Source organism: Colius striatus, chromosome Z, assembly GCF_028858725.1.
Source record: "Colius striatus isolate bColStr4 chromosome Z, bColStr4.1.hap1, whole genome shotgun sequence".
Taxonomy (NCBI): domain Eukaryota; kingdom Metazoa; phylum Chordata; class Aves; order Coliiformes; family Coliidae; genus Colius; species Colius striatus.
Window position 1 is genome coordinate 54,144,438 of NC_084790.1, and position 23,576 is coordinate 54,168,013.

Here is a 23,576-nt window from a genome sequence, read left to right on the forward strand (position 1 = left end):
TATGAATGTCTGCTTCTGACAGGGGAAAAGAGAACTCCTCCAAATATGTTCACGTTATCAACAGTTCTACAGCATGAGTTGTATGTCACTGTGCTTGGTGACTGGTGTTAAACAGAAGCAGCTGTGATAGTGCTTAGCCACATATTGAATGCACATACAAGACAACATTTGTATCCTACTGTAGCAGTCCATCAATAAAGAATAGTGGAAAGACTGGACAATATTTGAAAAGTATAAATCAAAAGGATGATCTGTATTTCTGGATAACTAGAAATACTACTGCTTGTTCTGGAGTGTTTTCACAAAAGTTGTAGGAATCCACCAGTTAAATTTGGATAAAATGTAACAGGATTCAATCTCATCCAGCGAAATTTCTTCTATGCATCTGTTTAGACTATACATTCAAAGAAAAAACACTACTATTTCCACATAAGAGACTTAGAAAAGTCTGAGTAAATAAATTAATCAATATACACAATATTTTTCTTAATATTAATTTCACAGAATAGCTAGTCCATATTTAGTCAGTTTGTCAATAGGTATGCAGTGAAAAGATGTCAAAATTCTTACTAAAGTCAAGATAAACAGCATCCACTGCACTCCTATGATCCACTGTGCTAGGTATCTCATTGCAGGACACTACAGAGTTGATCAGGAATTATGTGCTCTTCAGTGGATCCATACTGACTACTCCAAATGACTTTCTTGTTCTTTCTATAATGTAGAAATGGTTTATAGTATCATTTGTTTCACCTTGTCTGGTATCAGGGTGGAGCTGATTGGTCAGTCCTTCCCATTATCCTTCTTCCCATCCTGCTTGGAGACAGGAGTGGCATTTGCTCTCTTCTAGTTCTCAGGAACCTCCTCCAGTTGCCATGGCTTTTCAGAGATAACCAAGACTGGTCTTGCAATAACATTGGCCAGAGCCCTCAGCACGTGTGAATGCACTCCCTCGTGTCCAAAAGGCTTGTTTACGTCCAACCTGTTTAAAAGTACACCAACTGGATCCTTCTCTACTGATGGTAAGTCTTCATTGTGCCTCATTGAAAACTGAGACAACTAAAGAACTGTATCTCTTTTTAAAGGTAGAGCATGGCCTCTATTTGTGTAACTTTTGATATTAAAATATAACCTTCTGAAGTGTCCCTTTATATTATGTTACTCTCACTCTCTTTGGAAGCCAATCCTGCTCTCTTTTGGAATAGAAGGGCTAAAGCCAAAGTTAAAGGGAACGAATTTTGCATGTGAGAAAGAGAAGCTACTGTTGTCCAAGGAGATATCCTGCCAGCCTTAGGACTCTTTTGTATGCAGTAAAAGCAACTATGAGTATTGTGGCATATTATTGTTCAGTGCACTACTTTTCCTCAACCCCATCTGTGGACTTGTGTTTCCTCTAGAGAATGAAGAGGGCATACAGGTCTTTTGTGACTTCAATTCTGAGAGATGTCATCCTTCTGTTATTCCTCAAAGCACGAAATATGGTATCACCCATAAAGAGTAAGAAACAACTGCAGCAACATTTGGTGTAAGCACTCTAGACTTTGAGGAATGTTAAGAAATAGTAAAATGGCATTGGAACAGGAACAGTGTCATTTTTCACTATTTGTGTATGTTTTTTTAAAATACAGGCTTGTAAAAAATTTGTAAACTTTGCAGCAGTGGTCAGCACTGGCATTACTAAATCATTCGTGTTCTGTTGTATACAGAAACAAGGATGGTTATAGAAGTTCCTGCAGTTTTCAGTAATAGAAGGCTTCACTGTACAGTAGAACAGAATTACAGAATGAATGACAGTTTGAAAGTACTGGGAGCAATAGATAAGCTACAGTAGACTCAGTTTAGTCCTATATATGACTTTGGCTTGCCATGCAAATGGGATGTAAAGCAAGATAATGTTAACTGATACATGCTCATGTTAAAATGTTCTTAGAATGTTAAAATCTACACAGTTTCTAGGAAGAAAAAAATATGTTAATAAATTACTGTGTCAGTTTATTTCAGTAAGATGCTAGATATATGTGTGCCTTTGAGGGAGAAGGACCTCAGTGTGAAGAAAAAGAGGAACTTTTCTTACAGGTATTAAAATATGTTCTGGTATAATGAAAATACAATCGGTATTCCTTAATAGTAAGGTTTTAGACTAGAAACTGGAGCAAATATTTGTGATCAAAAATCTCCCAAATCTGAAAATCCTCTCTTTCACAGTTGTTTCAGTCTTTTTAATTACTTTCACTGCAAGTGTTTTTATATGTTTTCTTTAGAATATTACTATTTGTGACCAAACTTTCCCCCAGTGTAAATCTGGCAATGCACTAGAGTTAGCATTAGAAATAAGATTTTGTATCTGATTTTCTTTTTTTTCTGGTACAGCCCATTGACTATGTTTCATGTTTATTCCAGCTTGAGAGACTTTGAGTTTTGTCTCCTGAAAATTGTTTGCAAATTAACTATCTGGTAATCAAAGTGCAGCTGCTGATATTTACTGTGTGCTCAGTATTATTCATGCAATAGTATGTGACACCAGGAAACATTTTCTTTTTTATCATTGCTACAAGTATTACTTTTTGCAGATGAATATCCTTTTACTTAAAAAAACCCCAAACTAGTTCTAGGCAGTTGTTTTCCTTTTTAATTTCCATGCGAGTAATTACAAGAAAACGAATTTTATAGTAATTTTATTGATGTTTTTCTCAATATTATTGTTTTCTAAAGGCTATTTCCTTTCAAGATAATTTAATATCAAATGCTAATTTGAATTAGAAGAAAATTTTGAAAATATATCCAGTGATGCACAGGACCTAGTGTTGTATCTGTGGGGATGCAGTTACTAGCAAGGCCTGCAACTGTGAAATATGTTTACTCTAATAGTGAAGCTAGGAAAATTAGAAAATGAGCACGAGACAGAAGGGTGAAAAATAAAGCCACAGACAACGTAAGGGAGAGAGAAAGAGACATAGGGTATGAGGGCACACAGTCAGAGAATGAAAAACTTTCCCTGATAGCCAGCCAGGAAGAGATGTGTGCTAGAGAAATGTCTTCACCCCAGTTCACTCTCCAGTGGAGTAGATCATAGAATCATAGAATCCTAGAATGGTGGGGACCTTTAGACATCATCTAGTCCAACTTCCCTGCAGAAGCAGGTTCACCTAGATCAGGTCGCATAGGAACATGTCCAGGTGGGTCTTGAAGAACACCAAGGAAGGAGACTCCACAGCCCCTCTGGGCAGCCTGTTCCACTGCTCCCTCATCCTCACAGTGAAACAGTTTTTTCTTATATTTAAGTGGAACTTTTTGTGTTCCAGCTTCATCCCATTACCCCTTGTCCTGTTGCCAGATACTATAGAAAAAAGGGATGTCCCAACCTCCTGACACCCACCCTTTAGATATTTGTAAATATTAATAAGATCCCTCCTCAGCCTCCTCTTTTCCAGACTAAACAGCCCCAGTTCCCACAGCTTTTCCTCATAAGGAAGATGCTCCAGTCCCCTGATCATCTTGGTGGCCCTGCACGGGACTCTCTCCAGAAGTTCTCTGTCCCTCTTGAGCTGAGGAGCCCAGAACTGGACACAGGACTCCAGATGAGGCCTCATCAGGGCAGAGTAGAGTAGAAGGGGAGCAGAACCTCCCTTGACCTGCTGGCCACACTCTTCTTGATGCATCCCAGGATGCCAATGGCCTTCTTGGCCATGAGGGCACATTGCTGGCTCATGTTCAGTTTTTTATCAACCAGGACTCCCAAGTCTCTGCAATGCTGCTCTCCAGCAGGTCAATCCCCAGTCTGTACTTGTGCATGGGGTTGTTCCTCCCCAGATGCAGGACTCTGCACTTGCCCTTGTTGAACCTCATGAGGTTCCTCTCTGCCCAACTCTCAAGCCGGTTGAGATCCTGCTGAATGGCAGCACAGCCTTCTGGGGAATCAGCCAGTCCGCCCAGTTTGGTGTCATCAGCCAACTCACTGAGGGTACACTCTGTTCCCTCATCCAGCTTGTTGATGAAGATGTTAAACAAGACTGGCCCCAAAACTCATCCCTTTGGAATTCCACTGGCCACAGGCCTCCAACTCAATTCTATGCCATTGATCACCACCCTCTGGGCTCTGTCATTCAGCCAGCTCTCCATCCACCTCACTGTCTACTCATCCAGCCCACACTGTCTGAACTTTCTGATGAGGGTATTATGGCAGACAGTGTCAAAAGCCTTGCTGAAGTCAAGGTAGATGACATCTGCTGCTCTCCCCTCATCTAGACAGGCCGGTTATGCACTCATAGAAGGATATCAGGTTGGTCAAACAGTATTTCCCCTTGGTGAAGCCATGTTGACTCTCCCTGATAACCATCTTATCCTTCGTATGTTCATTGATAACATTCAGGATGAGTTGTTCCATCACCTTTCCAGGGATGGAGGTGAGGCTGACCAGACTGTAGTTTCCTGGTTTGTCCTTCCTGCCCTTTTTGAAGACTGGAGTGAGAAATGACCACTAAAAAAATATTAACTTGATATTTTTCATCAGGACATGCTGAAATTACCTGATAGTTGTTCTTGCTTTTGATGCTGTTGTTGCTTATGGGACTATGTGCTCATCAGGGAAGGTGCTGTGCAGCTGATTTATTGCTGAGCCAATACCCAACTTTGAAATATAATGCACTAAAACTTCTATTTATAGTTGAAGACCACTACTGATGTGGATTTTGAAAGGCTCTTCAGGTACAGAAATGCTCAATGACATTGTCAATTACAGACTAAACAATGAAATTTAAAATAAACTTTAAAGACTAAGAGGGAAGGTCAGGTGCAGTGTGGCTGCATCCTCAGCATTGACATGGCTTAGTCTTTCCAGATTGTATCAGTTACCATTAGTTTGTCTTTTATTAGTGCATGCTGATAGTGTGTGTTTATATTTATCCATTCTACAGTAGTGTTGGCATAGACCATAGAGTTGGTTATTTAAAATAAAAACCTGTTCTATGCGGTGGCTTTAAGAACAGCAAACACTTCACATAAGCCTTGAATGTTGCCTCACCGTCCAGGAACAGATACAGCCTGTAAAGATGGTTCATGGCATGCTGTCTGTATCTTGCGGCCTGTATCCATCTGCTTCTTACCAAAAAAAATGCAGATGATAGAGCATCATCAGATTCTGACCTAGAGGCCTCTGAACAACTGCTTTTGACATATGTTTTTAATCAAATTTGTCCTGCACAGAAATGACACCTCATAAAATTTAGAATCCTTCCCATATTTTTCAGTCTGCTTGAATAATAGCCAAATTACTTCGTCATTACATATGTCTTGTAACAAAGCTTTTCTACCAACTGGATTTAGAACCAGTGTCCAGTGAGGGCTTAATGAACTAATAAAATAATTTCCTAAACCAGACAAAGGGAAAATGTAGAATGTTTTTCTCATATTACACAAATTCTAAATGAAAACAGTGGCTCCTTGATTTTAAGAACACTGGCAAAAAAAAAAAAAAAAAAAGAGAAGTCATCATTACTTTTAGAGGAGTTTCATTATTTCAGTGAAGTCTATAAAAGTGTGGCTCAATCCTTTAAAACTGCAAGGCCTACTTATTACTAAACAAATTCAGTGTGTATGAATAGAGACAACCAATGAGTGAAGGGTTAGGAATGTATGTAGGTAGATAGATAGATAAAGTCAACTGAACATGGCAAATGTGATAATGAAAGAGCTGGTTCTGGTATGATAAAACACATTATCTAGACTTTATGGACAAAGAAATACAGCACCCCACTAAACAAGTCCAGTCATGTCACAACCCCAACTATTGCCATTGGTACAGTGCCCACAAAGTCCATCTAATGCTGGGTTAATGTTTAAGTAGTTAATTTGTTCCAAGCTCCTTGCAACTGAAGCTACACGCGTACTTTTAATATGTCTGTGTTTCCATAAACTGATCATCTGCCCCTGATCAGCCTTGGAAAGAAATTATAGTAAGAACAATATCAGTAAAATATCAGAAGAGTATTTATGAGTGTATTCAGACATTACACAAAACCACACTTCTAGGGAGAACAGCTTCTGTGACATCTCAGAGAAACAGATTCTTAAAAGTTTGTTCTTGCCATTTCCAAGGCTCCTGTAATTCCACCAGCAGTTAAAGCCACGAGAATATTAACGTACATCAGTGAATGTAGAGATCTAAAAGATTAAGTTCACGTCAGAGTTTTGTTTTATTCAGAGGTTTGGCTTCCTGCCATGTGTTCAGACAATAAATTCGCTGTAACAGAGCTACTTCTTGCATTCTGCTGAGTAGAAGTACCCCAGCAGAGGCAATAGCAGGCAAAGTAAGGTAAGCAAGTGTGGAAGATTACAGCAAGGTTTTAAATAGGCTTCAATTTAAGAGTATTTTTATTGGACTGCTTGTTTAGATTCTAAAAAGTAGTAATTTTTTTTCAGTTTACTTTAAAGTTTTCTTCTGAAATCTCTTCCTTAGTCTAGTTTACATCTAGTTTTATATATCCCTGTATCTAGTTGAGAGTATAGATTTCCTAAAATCTGTCTGATTTGAAAGAGACAACCACTTCATTATTTATTAGCTGTATTTGTTTTTAAGGCACTGTTCAGCTGAAACAAACTTTGAGGAGTTACATTCTTTGGAAGCAGGACTGTCAGCTGCAATCTATATAAACGTCACAAAAACCATTCTGATCTTTTAATGATCTTGAAGATAGCTTGCTATGAATGTACCTATAAAGTATGAGATGCTGTTGGATTGTATGTGAATGAACCCCAAAATTTAAAATTATGTTTTCATATATTGAATTTAGTTTACTTTTATGATCAGATGTGTCTAGGGAAGAGAGAACAATGGCTAAGAAAAATGAGATCACTAACAGGATAAGAGAAAATATATAACAGATTTTCTTTGCTGCCTTCATATAGGTGAATTGGTATGCTGTATATAGCAGGAAAAAATTTCAGACTCCCTGTGCTATTAGGATGAACTTGTTGCCACTTGCCACAAATGTGCCTGTCCTGGTTTTGGATGGGATAGAGTTAATATGTTTCCTAGTAGCTGCTATTGGGTTATGTTTTGGGTTTGTACTGAGAAGAATGTTGATATCACGGAACACAGGAATGCTTTTGTTATTGCCAAGCAGTGCTTGCACAGCCGCAAGGCCTTTTCTGCGCTTCACTCTGCCTTATCAGACAGTAGGCTCAGGGTGCACAAGAAACTGAGAAGGAGCATGGCTAGGACAGCTGACCCAAACTAGTCAAAGGGCTATTCCATACCAGAGGGCATCATACCCAGCAGGTAAACTGGAGGAGGGGAGCTGGCAGCGATGGGCGGAAAGAAATAGATATAAAAGATGTTAAACCAAAGAACTCAACATAGGGAGAGACACACAACAACTGTGAGTAAGAATGAAGTAAGTTGAAATAGGTGACATCTATGTAAGACTATGGTATAAGATGAAAAGCTTATTGAAATAGGAGTATTTATATGTCACTCAGTCTTAAGAAATGTGAGGAAGCTTTTGTTGTTAATTTTACAGAGCTTTAGTTGTTCTGGAGACCTAACAGACCTGAACTTTTACCAAGTACTTTTCTTTTTTGGACTTGTTCAAGAAAGCCACTATAATTAAAGTACAGTCTAGCAGCACCTCAAGATTACGTGTCTATTTTTCTCTATAGAAAGTTTCCTAAGAATTAATCTTCTCAGGGTCTTTAAATCTTTTAATTATCTTCCTTCTTTTCTTACAGTGGAATGTGCAAATAATGTAGATGAAAGGCTCCAGATCTAGGTGGCTTGCATGGTATCACATTGGTTCTCAGAAAAAAAGAAATATTTCATTAAGCACTTAGGACTACTTCAGCATAAACTGGCATTAGCAACTGCAGTATATGAAGGGCAAATCCAGCAGGATACAATTCCCCAACTGCTTCAAGGAGTATAAAAATCAATGACTGGAATTTTCAGAACTTCTGATCAAATGCAAACTAGAATTGCATTTTTATTTTTCGTGGCAATGTTCTGTAAAGGATTAAATATCTATCTTTTAGCATCCTAGATCAAACAGGGTTGTTACACTTTATTAATCCTGAACATTTAGCATGCTAACATCTCTCAACTCTGCATCAGAGAACTGAACCAAACTAGAAGACAAAATTCCCTTTCCCTAGGTGAGTTCACAAATGATTACACTGGTGTTAGAGCCATGAATTTCTCAGGCTTAAATAACACTCAGTCATTCTGTGTAAAGATGCATGGGGCTAAGATTATACTGGTCTTTGTTTAGTCCATTTGCCAGGGCATCAGACACAATTTAAGCTCATTTTTTCCTTTAGTCTGCTCTTGCCATAAACAGTTGTGATAAACAGTTATCTACAGGAGAGTGTGTAGACTTTGAATTCCAGCTTTCCTTTCTTCAAACCTAAGTAAGGTCCTTAGCTTTTCTGAAATATAATCATTTAAGCTGCCTGGATGGTTCCTCAGTCAATGTAGTTCCCATTCTTAGACACCAAGCTCTCCTTTGGATTCCTATCCTAGGTAATGCTTAAATCCTTTTATTCATCAAACTTTCAAAAACTGAAGAGCTTTTTTTTTTTTTTTTTAATGAATATCATCACAAATACAGTATCATTTGGAAAATACAGAGTAGATTAAAGTAAAATTATTGAATTGTAAAGGAAATATTAATCAGGTCAAAATATGAATGGTTGCTAATGGTAGGTGATTGACTTGTTTTCATGGCCACTGGTGACATTCATTAACAATTCTAATATGCTCCTCAAATTTCCAAACTCCAGTCCTCATTCCTTAGGTGACGTTTCCTGGATCTTGGTTAAAAATTGCAATATGGCAGCATATATTTTCTGAAAGTCAGACTTTGCTGTGTTGAAGTTAATGTCTTTTTCTCTCAGTTATGAATACTTTGAAAATTATCTTAGACTATTCTGAAGGATAAATAGAATATTTTTTTTCCATCCAATGTTTGAGAAGCATAAATAAATTAAATTGAACTCACATAAACTGGTTGTACTTTATCGAAGGGGAAGTCTTTAAAAATCCATTCCTTCAACACAACTGCATCCACTATAACTTGTGTCTTAATGGAAATGTAGATAGATAATTGATTCACCATCCCTGGAAACATGTCATTTTTGCCCTGTAAGACACAGAATTGGATCATGCAAGCAGTTAAACATTAGTAGAATCATAGTTTCACCTTATTTCTTTAACTGTCATCTATGAAAATTACACTCTTCGCAAAGTCATTTCTCAACTGATATGTGAAGTGTTGTGATAAATTCCAACTTCTACTTTAGGTCAAAAGAGAGGCAACTCTGGTTATTAGGATTTCCACAATGCTTCTCCGCTCGGGCCGCAAAAAGCCATATGAAGCATCTCTCCGTAGAAGGCAGTCTGGTAAGAGGCAAGCTCTGTTGAAAACTGTGAAAGCAGCTCCTCAGAAGTCAGGTAATTCTTTACTGACAGGTATGTTTGTAATTTCAGAAAATGTTTCCAATCCAAGACAGAATCCAACTGCATTAAAATATCTGTAAGACCTTAACTGTAGTAAGGTAAAAAATAAATGTACTCATAGGAACAAAAAACCTGAAAGCTGCCTTTAAAGCAACTCGTACAGAAATACTCCTCAAAATACTGACAATAGATTTTTTGTACCACCAAATCCAGTAATTCCTAAACTAATCTGTAACTCCCTGCAAAAGAGTGAATGACATAGCAGGCCTGGCAAGTATTTTATTTTGGGCACTGTACTAGTTCTTGTGATTCTTGTAATTCTTAAAAGTAGAATTCTTACTCTAAACTACGGTAATATATCTGTGTAGATTATTGTAGTCATCCTGTTGTTTTTTAGAAAAACCTATCTTTTTTTCTGAAAGCCTGGTAGCCTTAGTTGCCAGGTGTTTGAAGAGGAGGTCTTTGCCAATGCAGAGATTGACTATGCCCTTGCCAAAATTGTGATATAAGAGGCGTCAGACCTGCCACTTCTGGACGGTGTGAATCAGCTGTCAGGACATGCATCATCCGTCTCTTTTGTTGGCTCTGTGTGCAGAGTTTCTGCTTAGCCTAGACGAGGTGAAAGGAAAGCTTCTCGGAAACAGCTCTGTTTTTTTTCCCGAATGACTGCTTAAATACAGATGTTTCAGAGGAGGTACATCAACATAAAATTAACAGCCTGGTGTTTGGTGAAATTAAGCATTCCCAGAATATTATGTCACTGCTGATGTATTTCAAACTTCCTGTTGTTTTACTTGCCTAATTGTTCTGGCACAGAAAGGACTATTCTTACAGCATACCCAGGAGGTCTGTGTGGTCTCAGAAAGCTCTTAACTGATCCCTCAAATAAATACTGCTATTTTTGGTGGCCATAAAATTTTAGACCACTCTAACCTACAACTCTTACCTGCACACAGACCCAATTTTCAAAGTGCAAAACTGGGAAACAGGCAAGTACTCATCTGTAAAATAAAGGAAACTAGTCTAGAAACGTAATGCTGCAGAGATAATTTCCCTACTTTATCTCTTCTCTTCTTTAGAATGACTACTTAAAACTTAACTCTGTGGTTTTTGCATCTCTCTCTGTGTGCAGGCTGCTGTACACAAGCTTGTTCTGGCTCCCCACAGGGCTCTCTCCCCCACTGTAACACTAATTCACTAATCAACTGCTAATTTAGCCCCTGACTCTCACGTTCAAATTCCTCCCAATCCATTAGTCTCTTTCAACATAACTATCTGCAGGTTGTCCAGAATCCCCTATCCCGCTATTGTGTTGGAACACTGTCCTCTGGCTGTTGTGTTGGAAGTCATTTTTTCAAGCTCAAGTTTTTGCACACTGTAATTCTTCAAAAGGTTCAGCATGCATATTTTCTTCTCATTGAGTTAACTTCCCAAGTAAAGAAATCTTTGTTTCTTCACGCTGTCATCAAGCCCCAAACCCTGCTGCTTAAGATCATTGTATAATTTCTATTATATGCTAGACATACTATTCATAGTTCATATATAGGCAGATTATCAAGCAAGGATTGCTATAATAATACACTTTATTTTGGAATTTTGCTAGTTTTTATTGAAAGTAAAATTAATTACAACTAATTTTTTATTAGTGTTTAGTCTCCGAAAAACACTAAAATGCTATATACTGACTGAAGATTCAAAAACAGTGCATTTTGACATAGATGAAGATGGTCATCATGAAATATCAACAAAGGATTCCCAATCTCATGAAGGTAGTGTGCTTTTTATACCAAAACTCACCAACTGTATGTGTAGTACTGTAGGACATTTTTTTAATGTGCTGTAAGTGTACTGTGTTCAGTTTTGAAAAAAGACATAGAGGTGCTGGAGCACATCCAAAGAAAGGCAACAAAGCTGGTGAAGAGTCTAGAGCACAAGTCTCATGAGGAGTGGCTGAGAGAGCTGGGATTTTTTAGTCTAGAGAAGAGGAGGCTCAGGGGAGACCTTGTTGCTCTCAACAGATACCTGTGAGGAGACTGTGGCAAGGTAGGCTTTAGTCTCTTCTCCCAAGTAACAAGCAACAGGACAAGAGGGAACAGCTTCCTGTTGTGTTAGGGGAGATTTAGAATGGATGTTAGGAAAAACGTCTTCAGCAAGAGTTGTCAAATGTTGCAATAGCCTGTCCAGAGCAGTGGTAGAGTCACTATCACTGCTCATATTGAAAAGATGTGTAGATGTGGTGCATTGGGGCATAGTTCAATGGTGGGCTTGGCAGTGCTGGGTTAATGGTTGGATGTGAGGTTCTTAAAGGTCTTTTCCAATCCAGGTGATTCTGTGTTTTCTGAGGATGTTACATTTTATTGCTTTATTACTTATGAATTTTTATAGTGATACAAAAAAACTTTTATTCCAGTTTACAGAAGGAAGATACATAGTATACTTAAATAATAAGATAATTTGGTTTACTCCAATTTGAGTTAAAGGGAAGTTTAGATGTTTAGCAAAGGTAATTCTCTGGGATGAGGGCAAAATGGATAAAAATAGAGATATTGGAAATTGGATATTTTCATGAAAGTCTTCTTTTATCTCAAATGGGGTTTCTTTAACTGACAGCAGAGATGACATCAGAACTAACATCAGAGAAGTAGTTGTTGGAGTGTATTCTTTCAGTAGAGGCAAATAAGCAATAAATACAATTCTAGAGTTATAGAATTTCTAGAGATGTGAAATTAAGGAGAAAACCAATAAAATGTATTTCTAGTCAAAATAGAGGAAAAAGTTGATATCTGGAAGACAACAATCAATTTACTGAAATTTTATTTCTTACAAAAATCCCCAGCTTTTACAGAAATGGGAAGTCCATTTCATAGGATGGAGACACAGAAAGTCTTGTTTGAAATAAACTAGATGAGTGTTATTTTTATTCTATTACATTGTGAATAATGACACCTGCACTGATGAGGTATTGAAGTATGCATTATATCCTTTGAAGTATCTTTTACTTGATGCCTTTGTAGAATTTTTGAAGTAACTCAAACAATTAGTATTGCTAACTTATGAACAGAAGCAAAACCTGTATAGGTATGCAACAGATACAGATTGTGAGTAGATTCATAGTGTGATAATCCTGATGTAGAAAATACTGGTGTTCCTAGAAGAAAAATAATAAAAAAGGAAATTCTATATGATAATTCTTGTATATGTAAACACAAGCACCACAAACATATTAATGATGATGCAGTTAAAGCAACATATTAGGGACCAGCTGTAACATGGATATTTGTGACTTTAACTTCAAGTGGTAGCTGGCAGTGTGATTTAGGCTGACTTTAGAAAAGCCAGAACTCCCTTGATATCGTTACCTCTTACTTTCCAATCTTAGACCTTTCATATTAGGGTCTTCACATATGCTACCAAAGACTTTCAGTCTTCTTTTTGATAGCATTTTAGGCCTTACATCTCATTACTGACCACTGTTTTTTCATGTGCATTCTCCTTTGCAACATATAATTAATCAATCAATAAATTTATTAGAATCAGAGTTCAGACTTCGGGGTACTTGTTTGCAAGCTTAACTGTACAGTCTTCCAGGGTTATATGAATCCAGAGACCTAGAAGAAATGGTCTGACACCTATTGCTGTTACACACTTTCTCAGATTATGTTTTAAAACAATTCTTTAAATTGTGTGTGATGTTTTAAAATGTGAAGAATCTAACTAACTCCACATATTTGTAAATATTTTCTGTTTCAGATATTGCCTGGTTAAGTGTGTTCACAAAGAATGAACCAGCAGTTACTGGTAAGACTCTTGGGGAATAAATGTTATTCCCTTTGTTAGGGTGTGGTTTTGAATAGACGCTGGAGGGTAGGAAAAAAGTTAGTAATGTTTTTTATTTAGACTTAACATTAGAAATAACATATGACACCAGATTTTCACATTGTTGGACAATTCTAGAAATGAAAGAGCCTTTCTTTGTTCCATAAGAAGAAACCTTTAAAGTTACAAGATGGAGCAATTACCTGAAGACAAATGTAAACAAATTGAATGCATCCAAGCTAGAAAATGCCAATTTTTGAAAAAGAAAAATGTGTGTGCTCTATTGCTGGCTAGCAAGAAGAGGAAAAACAAAAAGATATGAATATGAATAAAGAGGAGACAGATTTTTGAAACTTTCATATTGCAAGCATAAGAAATTGTGGGGAAAAACAAAGATGTGTCAGTTCCAGGTAATCCAGTAGGGAATTTATCCTAATTTCAGCCATAAAAGGCTACTGTAATAGATGAGAGTGAATATCCATGTGTTCATCTTGAAAAACAGCCAAATAAGAATTTCTAGGTAGCAGTATAAAATATTTATACCCTTACAAATACCAACACTTTGTATTTCAGGGACACTTGAAATAAAATGTGGTTTCAAAGTGTTTCCTTCACATGAATTTGTGAAATTTGCCCTTAAATTTTGGTAAGGTTTTAGTAACCAGAGGGCTAAGTATTTCATTCCAAAGCCATCAGAGAGTGGAAACATTATATATGAAATCATAGAAAAGTTCCTTACTTTCCTTGACATTCACTGTCCACCTGATAGACCTCTTGTCCCATTTTTCAGAGGTGACAGGCAAAGTTAGACTCCTTTGGACTTACTCAGACTAAACAATGTATAAGCACATCACAATAAACTCTGGAAAGAAACCCACAGATGACTGGGATTGAACTCATGTTGATGTATGTTCTGTATCAACTGTCTGCATTCCTGCACTCCTCTTTTGTTGCCACTCTCTCCTGTGAATCAGAACACTCTTGTCTTGGCTACGGTATCTCTTTTGCCTGAATCTCTCTTGCTTCTACAGCTGACATTGGACAAATGCAGCTGAGGCAATGTATACCACTGTCACAAAACCTAACTAAAATGGCAGAATTTTAGACTTTCTACTTTGTACTAAACTTATCTGAATATGTATGTAAATTGAGTAAAATATACTAAGCCGGTGTGTGTATCAATTTTTAACACAGATTTTTATGATAATATGTAGCTATCTCAGGCAAAGTTTCTTCAGAGACTTCCACAAAAACATTACTGTTTGAGTAAGTTAGGGCAACTAAAATCAGTGCCAGGATTAGAGCAGCTAAAATCAGTCAGGTGAGATGAATATGTTCTGCTGATTCTTAATATACCTCAAAGGGTGAAAAATATCCTCTGTGACATGATAGAAAAAAAAAAGTTCAACTGTTAATGCACAGTTACCTAACCTCTGCAAAATTTGTATTCAGTTGCTGCAGTGATGGACATCTAGATCAACTGCTACTTTTCTTTATATGTTTTATCTTACACACTATGCCTGAGATAATTTTAAAAGGACAAGTGGTATTATTTGAAGCAAGTCTGCAAGGGAATCAGATGGATATAACATCACTGGATAGTTACTAATGTCATGGGCTTTTCTAGGTAATGCTCTTCTATGTCCTATCAGTTGACTATGGGTACCTCAACTTATTTAGTTATTGCTTAGGCCTTGAAGTACCAAAATGTAATTAATATTTTTGATTTATCAATCTGAGGAGTATCCTGTATTACTGATATACTGTTATTTCCTGCAGCTGAAAAGACACTGTATAAATACCATATAATCTCAAAAGGAAGTAAATCCAATGCACCCAGAATTAAGATGATAGGAAGATTTTGATCTAGAGAACATGCAGAAAATAAAAGGGAAAAATAATACATTTACTATATTAATGTACATGTAGTCAGGTATATTTCATAAACATATATATTACATGTTATGTGTTAGGTGCTAATGTATATGTCTTTCAAGTTCACATTATCTATACAAATGTATAATTCATATGTTTGAATTGTATATATAAAATAATGTGTACACGTTAACTACAAACATGGAGAAATAAAATATATTTATGGAATATTTAAAGATTTATAAAACCATACACTTTAAATACTTTACAGAGGTGAATGGTATCAAGAGTGATTATATTTGGTTCTATTACTATGCCTATCAATGTAAAGCAAATCTGAATGTTGCCTCTTTACAGAATATTTTCAGATATGCTTTGTTTTAGAAAGTGACATAGAATTAATTACAATATTCTCCTCTGTGTAACACAGATTCAAAAAATTTGGTGATCCTCACACAGAGATCAAAGCTTAATGAATTTATCCTGTTGTGCAAGGGTAAGAAGCAGCTCTGTCTGAAGGTAAGATGTTTATTTCCTTTGTAATTTGTGTATTCTCTCTCTTACTATAGGACAATTTCAACCCCAGACCTTTACAAATTCATTTGCCTTCACTTACTGCCTTCCACATTTCACAGCTTCTGACTTCATCCTCTCACGATAATATTCTCTGATGGGGAAAATATTTAAATTAGGTTAGTGCAAGAATCATTGGGTTAAATGTTTTACTACTGTCACTAGAGAACAGGCAGGGATATTAGGTTCCAGTCTCTCTGAAGGGAGAGAGTATCTCTTAATCAGAACATATGCAGGAAATAAAGGGGGAGAAGGTGCAGGAATGCTGTCTTGGGAAGAAATGAGTTCAAGAGAGGAAATAGTTTCTGGTAATCAATCTAAATTACAAGATAAAGAATGTAATGAAATGAAAATACAGATGAACATTGTCTCCTGTTTTAAACATCTACCATCTGTTGTCAGAGCGTTCTCATTTTCTCCAGTCCTGTGAAGGTTTGTTTATGGTAGAAAGAACAGCCAAGGATAGTTTTCTCTATTGAAGGGTTATAATATTTACTAAAATCTGTCCAAGGAAGAATATTATGTTGAAATTTATTCTCCAAAACAAGGCAAAGGTCTAAGAAGTTCTGTTTATACAGGTTACATTATGATAAGGAATGACCCTTTGTCTAATGTTGGCCATGCACGATGACGTAAATCACTAAATGTTTCCTCAAAATAACTTTTTTGTGGTTTTCATTTGTTTTTAATTCACTGATGACTTTCCATAACATCTATTTCCTGAAATTGTCTGGGGACATCTATGTTGTAAGATACATTAATTATATTAATAGCCTGTAATTGCACTGAGTTTTTCTGGTTTTGTCTTTGAAAGAGCAACTACTTCAAAATAATTTTTCTGGTTCAGAGGTTACCTTTTCATATATTAATTGTTTGAAAGGTGTTCCACCAAATCAGGGAAAGAACCAAGTATTGAGCCCTAATGGATTTTACTTCCCACTTACTTATTTAAAAGTACCAGCTTATACCACATCACTTTTCATAACATTAAAAGCAGTTCTTATCTGAAAATGAGGTAAGACATATATAGGGTCTTCCATATGTGTAAAGACATTGGAAAGGTCATGGACCTTTCTTTTTTCTAGTAGAATACAAGTAATTTTCTTAATCTCAACAGGAATTCTGATATGGAAGATGACAGGGCTCCTTATTTGTCACAAAGTTTTGGTATTCTGTTACAACGTGGTTCAGTCTTGGCTGCATTGCAAAATAAAATTTTGGCATTAAAGTTGAAGGAACTGTTTTCAGTATTTGCTTTTTTTATTTTTTTTTTTTTTTTGCATTGCAAATGATTAAAGAGGAGAATATTCCTGGAAGTGTTTCCAAAACTTATCAACCCATTCATCTTGGATAATTTGAATTTAATCATTAATGGACTTGAAAAAAGGAGAGTTTTCTTTAGAATTAATATGACATTTGTTGAATTAAAAGAGCAAAACATGAAGACAAAATTACCAATCTGAATGGTTGTAAACACAGGTCTTAAAAGCATCCTGTTCAGAGCCTGATTACCCTTCAGTGGAAAGCTGCAACAGGAAAACATGCAACCATGAAGATCCTGACTTCAAACAGGTACATAGTTGCAATCAAAGAAATATGAATGAGTGTGTGACAGAAGTGTGTGCAAACATAGGTGTAAAAAAAGTGCAGGTAAATGCACCCTGCAGCTACTCATTACGTGACTAATCATTTACTTTCCTGCTTCAGATGATTTTTAGTATTTTCCTCAGAAAAAGGAAAATAAGAACATTTTCAAACTTTTCAGTGTACTTGTATCCATGAGCGCACTCTTCAATCTACAGGCAAAATGTCCGACCTTCAATTAAAACATGAAAGATTCCATTGTATTATTATGCTCATATAAAATGCAGAGAGATACAAAGTAGTTTTCACTTGGTACAAAGTTCTAAAAAAATTTGGACGAGTGTATTAGCAGATCTAAAAGGGTCAGATAGCAAGAATAACACTGTCTTTAAGAAACAGTGAATCCATCAGTCAAAAACTTCTGTGAAGTAATGAAAACATGAAAGATATCTCTATAAAATTTAATGTAAAAAAAATAAACTAAAAGTAAGCAGTAACTGAAGTACTTTCAGACTGAACTCTGTATCAGTAGATTGCTATAAATCAGGAGTGTGGTTATAAATCATTGTGTACAGAAATACAGGTTTCTGTCTGGTTTCTTAACAGGTTTTTCTGACCATAGCTTGATTTTATTGGCTCTCCTCTAGACAGAAAAAAAAAAAACCATTGTGAGAACAGGAAAGAAACTAGTTGTTCCAGAAGATATCTTAGAAAACATTCCAACAGAGAGAAAATAAAAACGTTTCAGCAGCTAATAATAATTTTTGTTAGGGTTGTAGTCTAGTGGGTTTACTATTCAGACAGTTTATAAAAACAATTCTTCCAATTTTAGTGAGAAAAATTAAACCTGTCTAGGATTAGATAGCTTTCAGAACTTCCTAATAGCCAATGTGAAACACCAAAAACCTAAAAATTCCAGCTTCATATTTCTGACATGCTAACAGTCCTCCTAAATCAGAAAGGAATTTGAAATTTTTAAAAGTTTCTTTTTTGAAGTAATTCTGAAATGGTCTTACAAAGTTATGATCTACAGTATGTATTCTTTAGGAAAAAAAAAAAAAAAAGAACAAAAAAGAACAAATCTCCTGCTTACCAGGCCTGGAAAATCAAAGTGGATCCTTCAATTTCAGTTCCTGATGAGATCTTTGGCACAGATATTCCTTGGTTCTATGTAAAAGGAGAAAGAACCAAAGCTTAGGAAATTTGTAAGATATTTCTGATACAATGAATTATGCTTCCATTGGCCTTAGGATGAAAGAGTACGGGAATAATTAACTGTGATGGAAAAATACTTCTCATGGCCAATGGCAAAGCTATGTGATGCTGCAAGGTGATATTGAGTCTGCTAGCTTTCAACAATAAGTCTTAAAGACAGGAAATTTTCTTTTTTTTTTTTTTTTTTATTGTAAAACTGCCAGTCTAATTACCAGAAACATGAGAGTCTGTGGAGCCTGGTGTCACACCAGCAGGAAGAGCTGCATGTAGTGTTGTAAATTTCCAGTTCTGTAACTAAGGTTTATGGAGACACAGTTGACAATCACTATTTATTAAAATATCTTTTCTTGATTAGTTTTTTATTATCACAATAAAATAAGAACAGCTTGTAACAGCAAATAATAGTTTATTATGACATCTTATTCTGATAAGGGATGAAGTCAGGAAAGTAACACAGCTAATAACCAATATTTATTGCACACAGCCATGGTCACTGGGCTGGTTGCAGAGAGGCCAACCCCATCAGCTTGCTCAGAAGCAGGGGCTCATACCCTCATCCGGGGGGCTTTCAGGCAGCCATGGGCAGTCACACTCTGGGCCCTTCATTCAAGCAGATGTGCTTACGAACATTGCTCTGTAGTCTCTGTCCACCTGTAGCAGTCACTGGCTCCTTGGATGCGGTGTGAGTTACACAGCCTGTTGTGGGTGCCAGTGTGTGCTTGGAGGCCTTGGGCTGATTCAACAGCTCCTTGGTTTCCTGAGTTATCAGGTTTTGCAGATTTAAGCCGTAGTTTCAGAGGCTACCTCTCAGCATATACTCTTTCTCTGGTCTGACATTTCTCCATCCTCACCCTGAGGTGCCTACAGACCCCACACACACCTGCATATGCTTGTTTTAACAATAGTTATTCCTGAAAAGAAGAATCTTTTTAAAAAGTGTGTTAGAAACTGTAATACAACAGCTGTGTAAGGCTTTTTGGTACTGTAACATTCTAATTTTCCTACAAAAGACACAAGAAAAACTGTGAATTGACATTTTGTTGCTAGTGGCAGCTGACAGGGTAAGAAAATAACCAGGTGAAAACCCTAAATCATCACAGTAACAGATATACTGCAGACGAAAACTGTATTGGTGTTTTTGTGAAGCAAAGGAATGCAGCTATGGGTCTGGAAATACTCAGTCCTTTAATAGTGATGTTATTCTAATCATACTTATCACAGAATTGGTCCCAAAATTATGAGGTGTTGCCAAAGCTTAATCTAAAAATTGTGAAATATGTGTCGCTGCAGAAGAGCATGCAAAATGCAATAAGCCAGATAACTGCATGAGTTTTTGTCATGTGAAATCCTATAAAAAGGCTTTAAAAATATAACACATTTTTTTACTTTCTGTATTTTAATAGCTGAGTGAAGATAATCATTTTTTCATCATGCATTACCAAGGAGATTCAGTGCAGTTCCAGTGCTATGAAGATACAAGTTACTATCTCTGTGTGAATGACGATTCTCTTGATATTCGCAAGCCAGGAAACAAACCCAATGAGGACAAAAATTTTTACTTCAGGGTGTCATATTTACAGGAAAAGTAGCTTTTCTACCTTTCTGTGTCCTAAGTGTTCTTGCAGCTCCTATAAAAAGCTAACAGAGGGATGACTGAGATCAATCAATTTCCATTTTAACTTAACTGTCTTTTTGTTGTTGTTGTAATTTTTTGAGTCACTGTTTTGCATTCTTTATTTCTGTACTTTCACAGTGTCTTACTGATCTTACTGTCTCTTTGTGTCCTACCTGCATAGTGATGGCTTTATGGAGCTAAATTCTTCCAGGAAAGGAAAAATACATAGGGGATATTTCAAAGACAGGAAAAAGGAAGGAAGCATCCATGAATATGAAATACAAAGCACACTTAGTTTTCCATGTGGTAAATATGGAAAACATTTTCAAAAAAATATCTCTTAGGAGCTCACCTGAACTTGAAAACTTTTATAAGTTATTAATGCATATGTTCAAGTTCTGACTGACTTAGGGAAAGGAGTGAAAAGGTATTTCAGATCTAAATGAGAACAAAGGAAAATACCGAAGGTTAGACTGAAGATTCCTGTAGCTCCACATCATCTGATCTACTCCATTATGCAATTTCAGCATCTATACAGCATAGCAGCTCTATGTACCGTATCTCAGTACACATACACATGTAGGCAGAAGGAGTGAGATGCATTGAACTGATGAGGCATTACAGATACTTGTGAAAATCAGCAAGAAATTACTTTGACATTTGGCTTCCATTTCTGAATTATGAAATCATCAGGGAAATAAATCATGAGTTCAGCTGCAAACAAAGAGTGAAGAACAACACTTGAAAAAAAATCAAATACTAAAATTGACTGAATAAGGTAAACACTAGGTATTTGACGAACAGAAAGGATATCTGTCTTTTAGCACCAGGGTCTGTCAGGGTGCAATGATAGCTGCAGACTACCATAGACCATACTCTGTAAGGCACAAAGTATATAAGAGGATACAAACCAAAAGTGTACACAGGATCATTAGATGTTAAAGATCTAATTCTATACTGCAGTGCATGGATTGCCACTGGGATGAAGTGATAATTTCACTTCATTTGGACTGTAAGTTGGGCAAGAGAGTTGATCTGCTGGAGGGCCGGAAGGCTCTTCAGAGGGATGTGGACAGGCTGTATCAATGGTATGAAGATCAAGAAGGCCAAGAGCCAGGTCCTGCGCTTGGGCCACAACAACCCCATGCAATGCCTGGGGAAGAGTGGTTGAAAAGCTACCTGGAGGAAAAAGACCTGGGGGTGTTGGTCAACAGCCACCTGAACATGAGCCAGCAGTGTGCCCACATGGCCAAGAAGGCCAATGGCATCCTGGCTTGTATCATCAAGAAAAGTGATTGTCCCCCTGTATTTGGCACTGGTGAGGCCACACCTTGAATACTGTGTTTGGTTCTGGGCCCCTCACTACAGGGGGGACACTGAGGTGCTTGGAATGTGTCCAGAGATGGGCAACAAAGCTGGTGAAGGGTCTGGAGAACAAGCCTGATGAAGTGCAGCTGAGGGAGCTGGGGGTGTTTAGTCTGGAGGAGGCAGAGAGGAGATGTGATCACTCTCTACAACTACCTGAAAGGAACTTATATTGAGATGGGGATTGACCTCTTCTCCCAAGTCACAAGTGACAGGAAAAGAGGAAATGGCCTCAAGTTGTGCCAGGGGAGATTGAATATTAAAAACATTTCTTCACCAAAAGGGTTGTCAAGCATTAGAACAGGCTGGCCGGGAAGGTGGTGGAGTCACCAGGCCTGGAGATAAGTCACATGTAGATGTGGTGCTGAGGTACATGGTTTAGTGGCAGACATGATAGTGTGAGATTAGTGGTTGGACTTGATGATCTTAAAGATCTTTTCCAACCATAATTATTCTGTGATTCTGTGTGTATATAAATGATATATATAATGAACCAATGCCAAGGGGATGTCCAGATGCATTGAAAGAACCTAAAAGCTACATAGCACTTGCAGGAACTGTTTTCTTTAAATGTAACAAAAAATACATAGCTGAAATAAGAATCTTAATATCAGACAGTCACAATAATGCACCTTACAATAAGACAATTATCTATAGTAGATCAAACTCCAAACATCTATTACACCTTAAAATGTTTATCTTCTTTTTTTTGACTACTAGCAGTGTGGAGTTTTACTGCTGGGCTTGTTGTTATTCTTCCAATAGTTAAGATCATTCTGTTGCTTCTAATGTTGGCCGATCAGAAGAGAGCTTTTGAATATTCTCTAAATAACACTTACAACTTCTGGATTTGTTAAGTGTTCAGTGATGTCAAGGTCAATAAAACTCTAACTATTGACTTCAGCATATGTTACAGTAGAATGTAATTATTTTAGCACTATTACGTTGCACAATATATAAATTCAATTATGTATCAGGTACAAAATTTTCACTAATACACTTACACTTAATAGTCATGCATTTATTAATGGTAATGTTGTCATCTTACTACTAAATTACAGAACTCTCTAGATGATAAGTCGATGAAATGATAGCAACTCATTATGAAGCATTACAAAGCATAGTAGGACATCAGCATGTCAGCAGAAAAGTAACATTAACCTCAGTGAATTTTGAACCTATTTTATAGTTAAATCATTGTTATATTCAGAATTTTATATTTTTGCCATTTAACTTAAAAATAAGATTTAAAAAAATATTTAAAGGACAAAAGCCTTTATGGAAATCAGCACTGGTAGTTTTGTAAAGTTTCAGATTGAAGATATAAGATAGTAACACCATTTGACAATTTTTCTTGGAAAATACAATAAATTCATCCAGCTCTGAAACTATAAATGTACATAGAAAGCTAATAGGTTTTGGTTCTTAATCTGCCCTGGATTTTTATTTTGTTCTTTCAAACTCCTCATGCTGATATTTTCCAATTCAAAATCTGAGTATCTCATGAGTTGCAGATAAGTTTTTATATTGTGACATGGGAAGTGTATAGAAATTTTATTTTTGAAAAAGAAAATGAAAGCCAGTGGTTTTTAAAGAAAAAGTATAGCCTCTAGTATGTTATGATACAAAAACCCATTTATCCAATGTATCTAACAGTTGAGTATGAAACATAATTACTATTTTGCAGTTTATTTTCAAAACAGTACTGATATTCTTTTACTTAACAGATGTGACAATTATTAAAATATTAATACAAATATTTTTGTCTTATTTTTCTCCTCTTCAAAAGCTGTGCCTTAAAGACAACACTGTGTTCTGTGTTATGCAAGTATTCTTCATATGTAACTTCTAGAACTTTGACCATGTTTGTGACCGATTGGAATAAATCTTGGAGAACGTCAATAACTATAAAGAATATGATCCTTACCCTAGTAAAGTAAACCAAAATAATGTATGTAAAAGAGAAGACTGGATCTTCTTAGGATCTATGTGTCAATTTTTCAGGGAAACAGAGTTCTTTCGGTCATGGAGAAGGGAATGGTCATTTACAGTGAAAAAAGGAATCATTTACAGTAAAAACCACTG

At 36.5% G+C, this 23,576-nt stretch overlaps 1 protein-coding gene across 6 annotated transcripts; it reads left to right on the plus strand.

The window, feature by feature from the left end:
* The first annotated feature begins 873 nt into the window (after window positions 1–873).
* On the plus strand, window positions 874–22,394 carry LOC133628789 (uncharacterized). 6 transcript variants are annotated; one of them, XM_062018113.1, is made up of 7 exons: window positions 874–1,022; window positions 9,292–9,460; window positions 11,095–11,217; window positions 13,199–13,246; window positions 15,570–15,658; window positions 17,192–17,284; window positions 19,915–22,394. In XM_062018113.1, exons 1-7 carry the CDS (start codon window positions 1,020–1,022, stop codon window positions 20,098–20,100), a joined length of 711 nt encoding a protein of 236 aa, XP_061874097.1. In that variant the 5' UTR covers window positions 874–1,019; the 3' UTR covers window positions 20,101–22,394. The 6 variants fall into 6 exon arrangements, with proteins under 6 accessions (XP_061874097.1, XP_061874095.1, XP_061874099.1 ...); XM_062018111.1 differs by lacking the exon at window positions 874–1,022 and adding an exon at window positions 2,002–2,076; XM_062018115.1 differs by lacking the exon at window positions 874–1,022 and adding an exon at window positions 7,144–7,276.
* The last annotated feature ends 1,182 nt before the right edge of the window (window positions 22,395–23,576 follow it).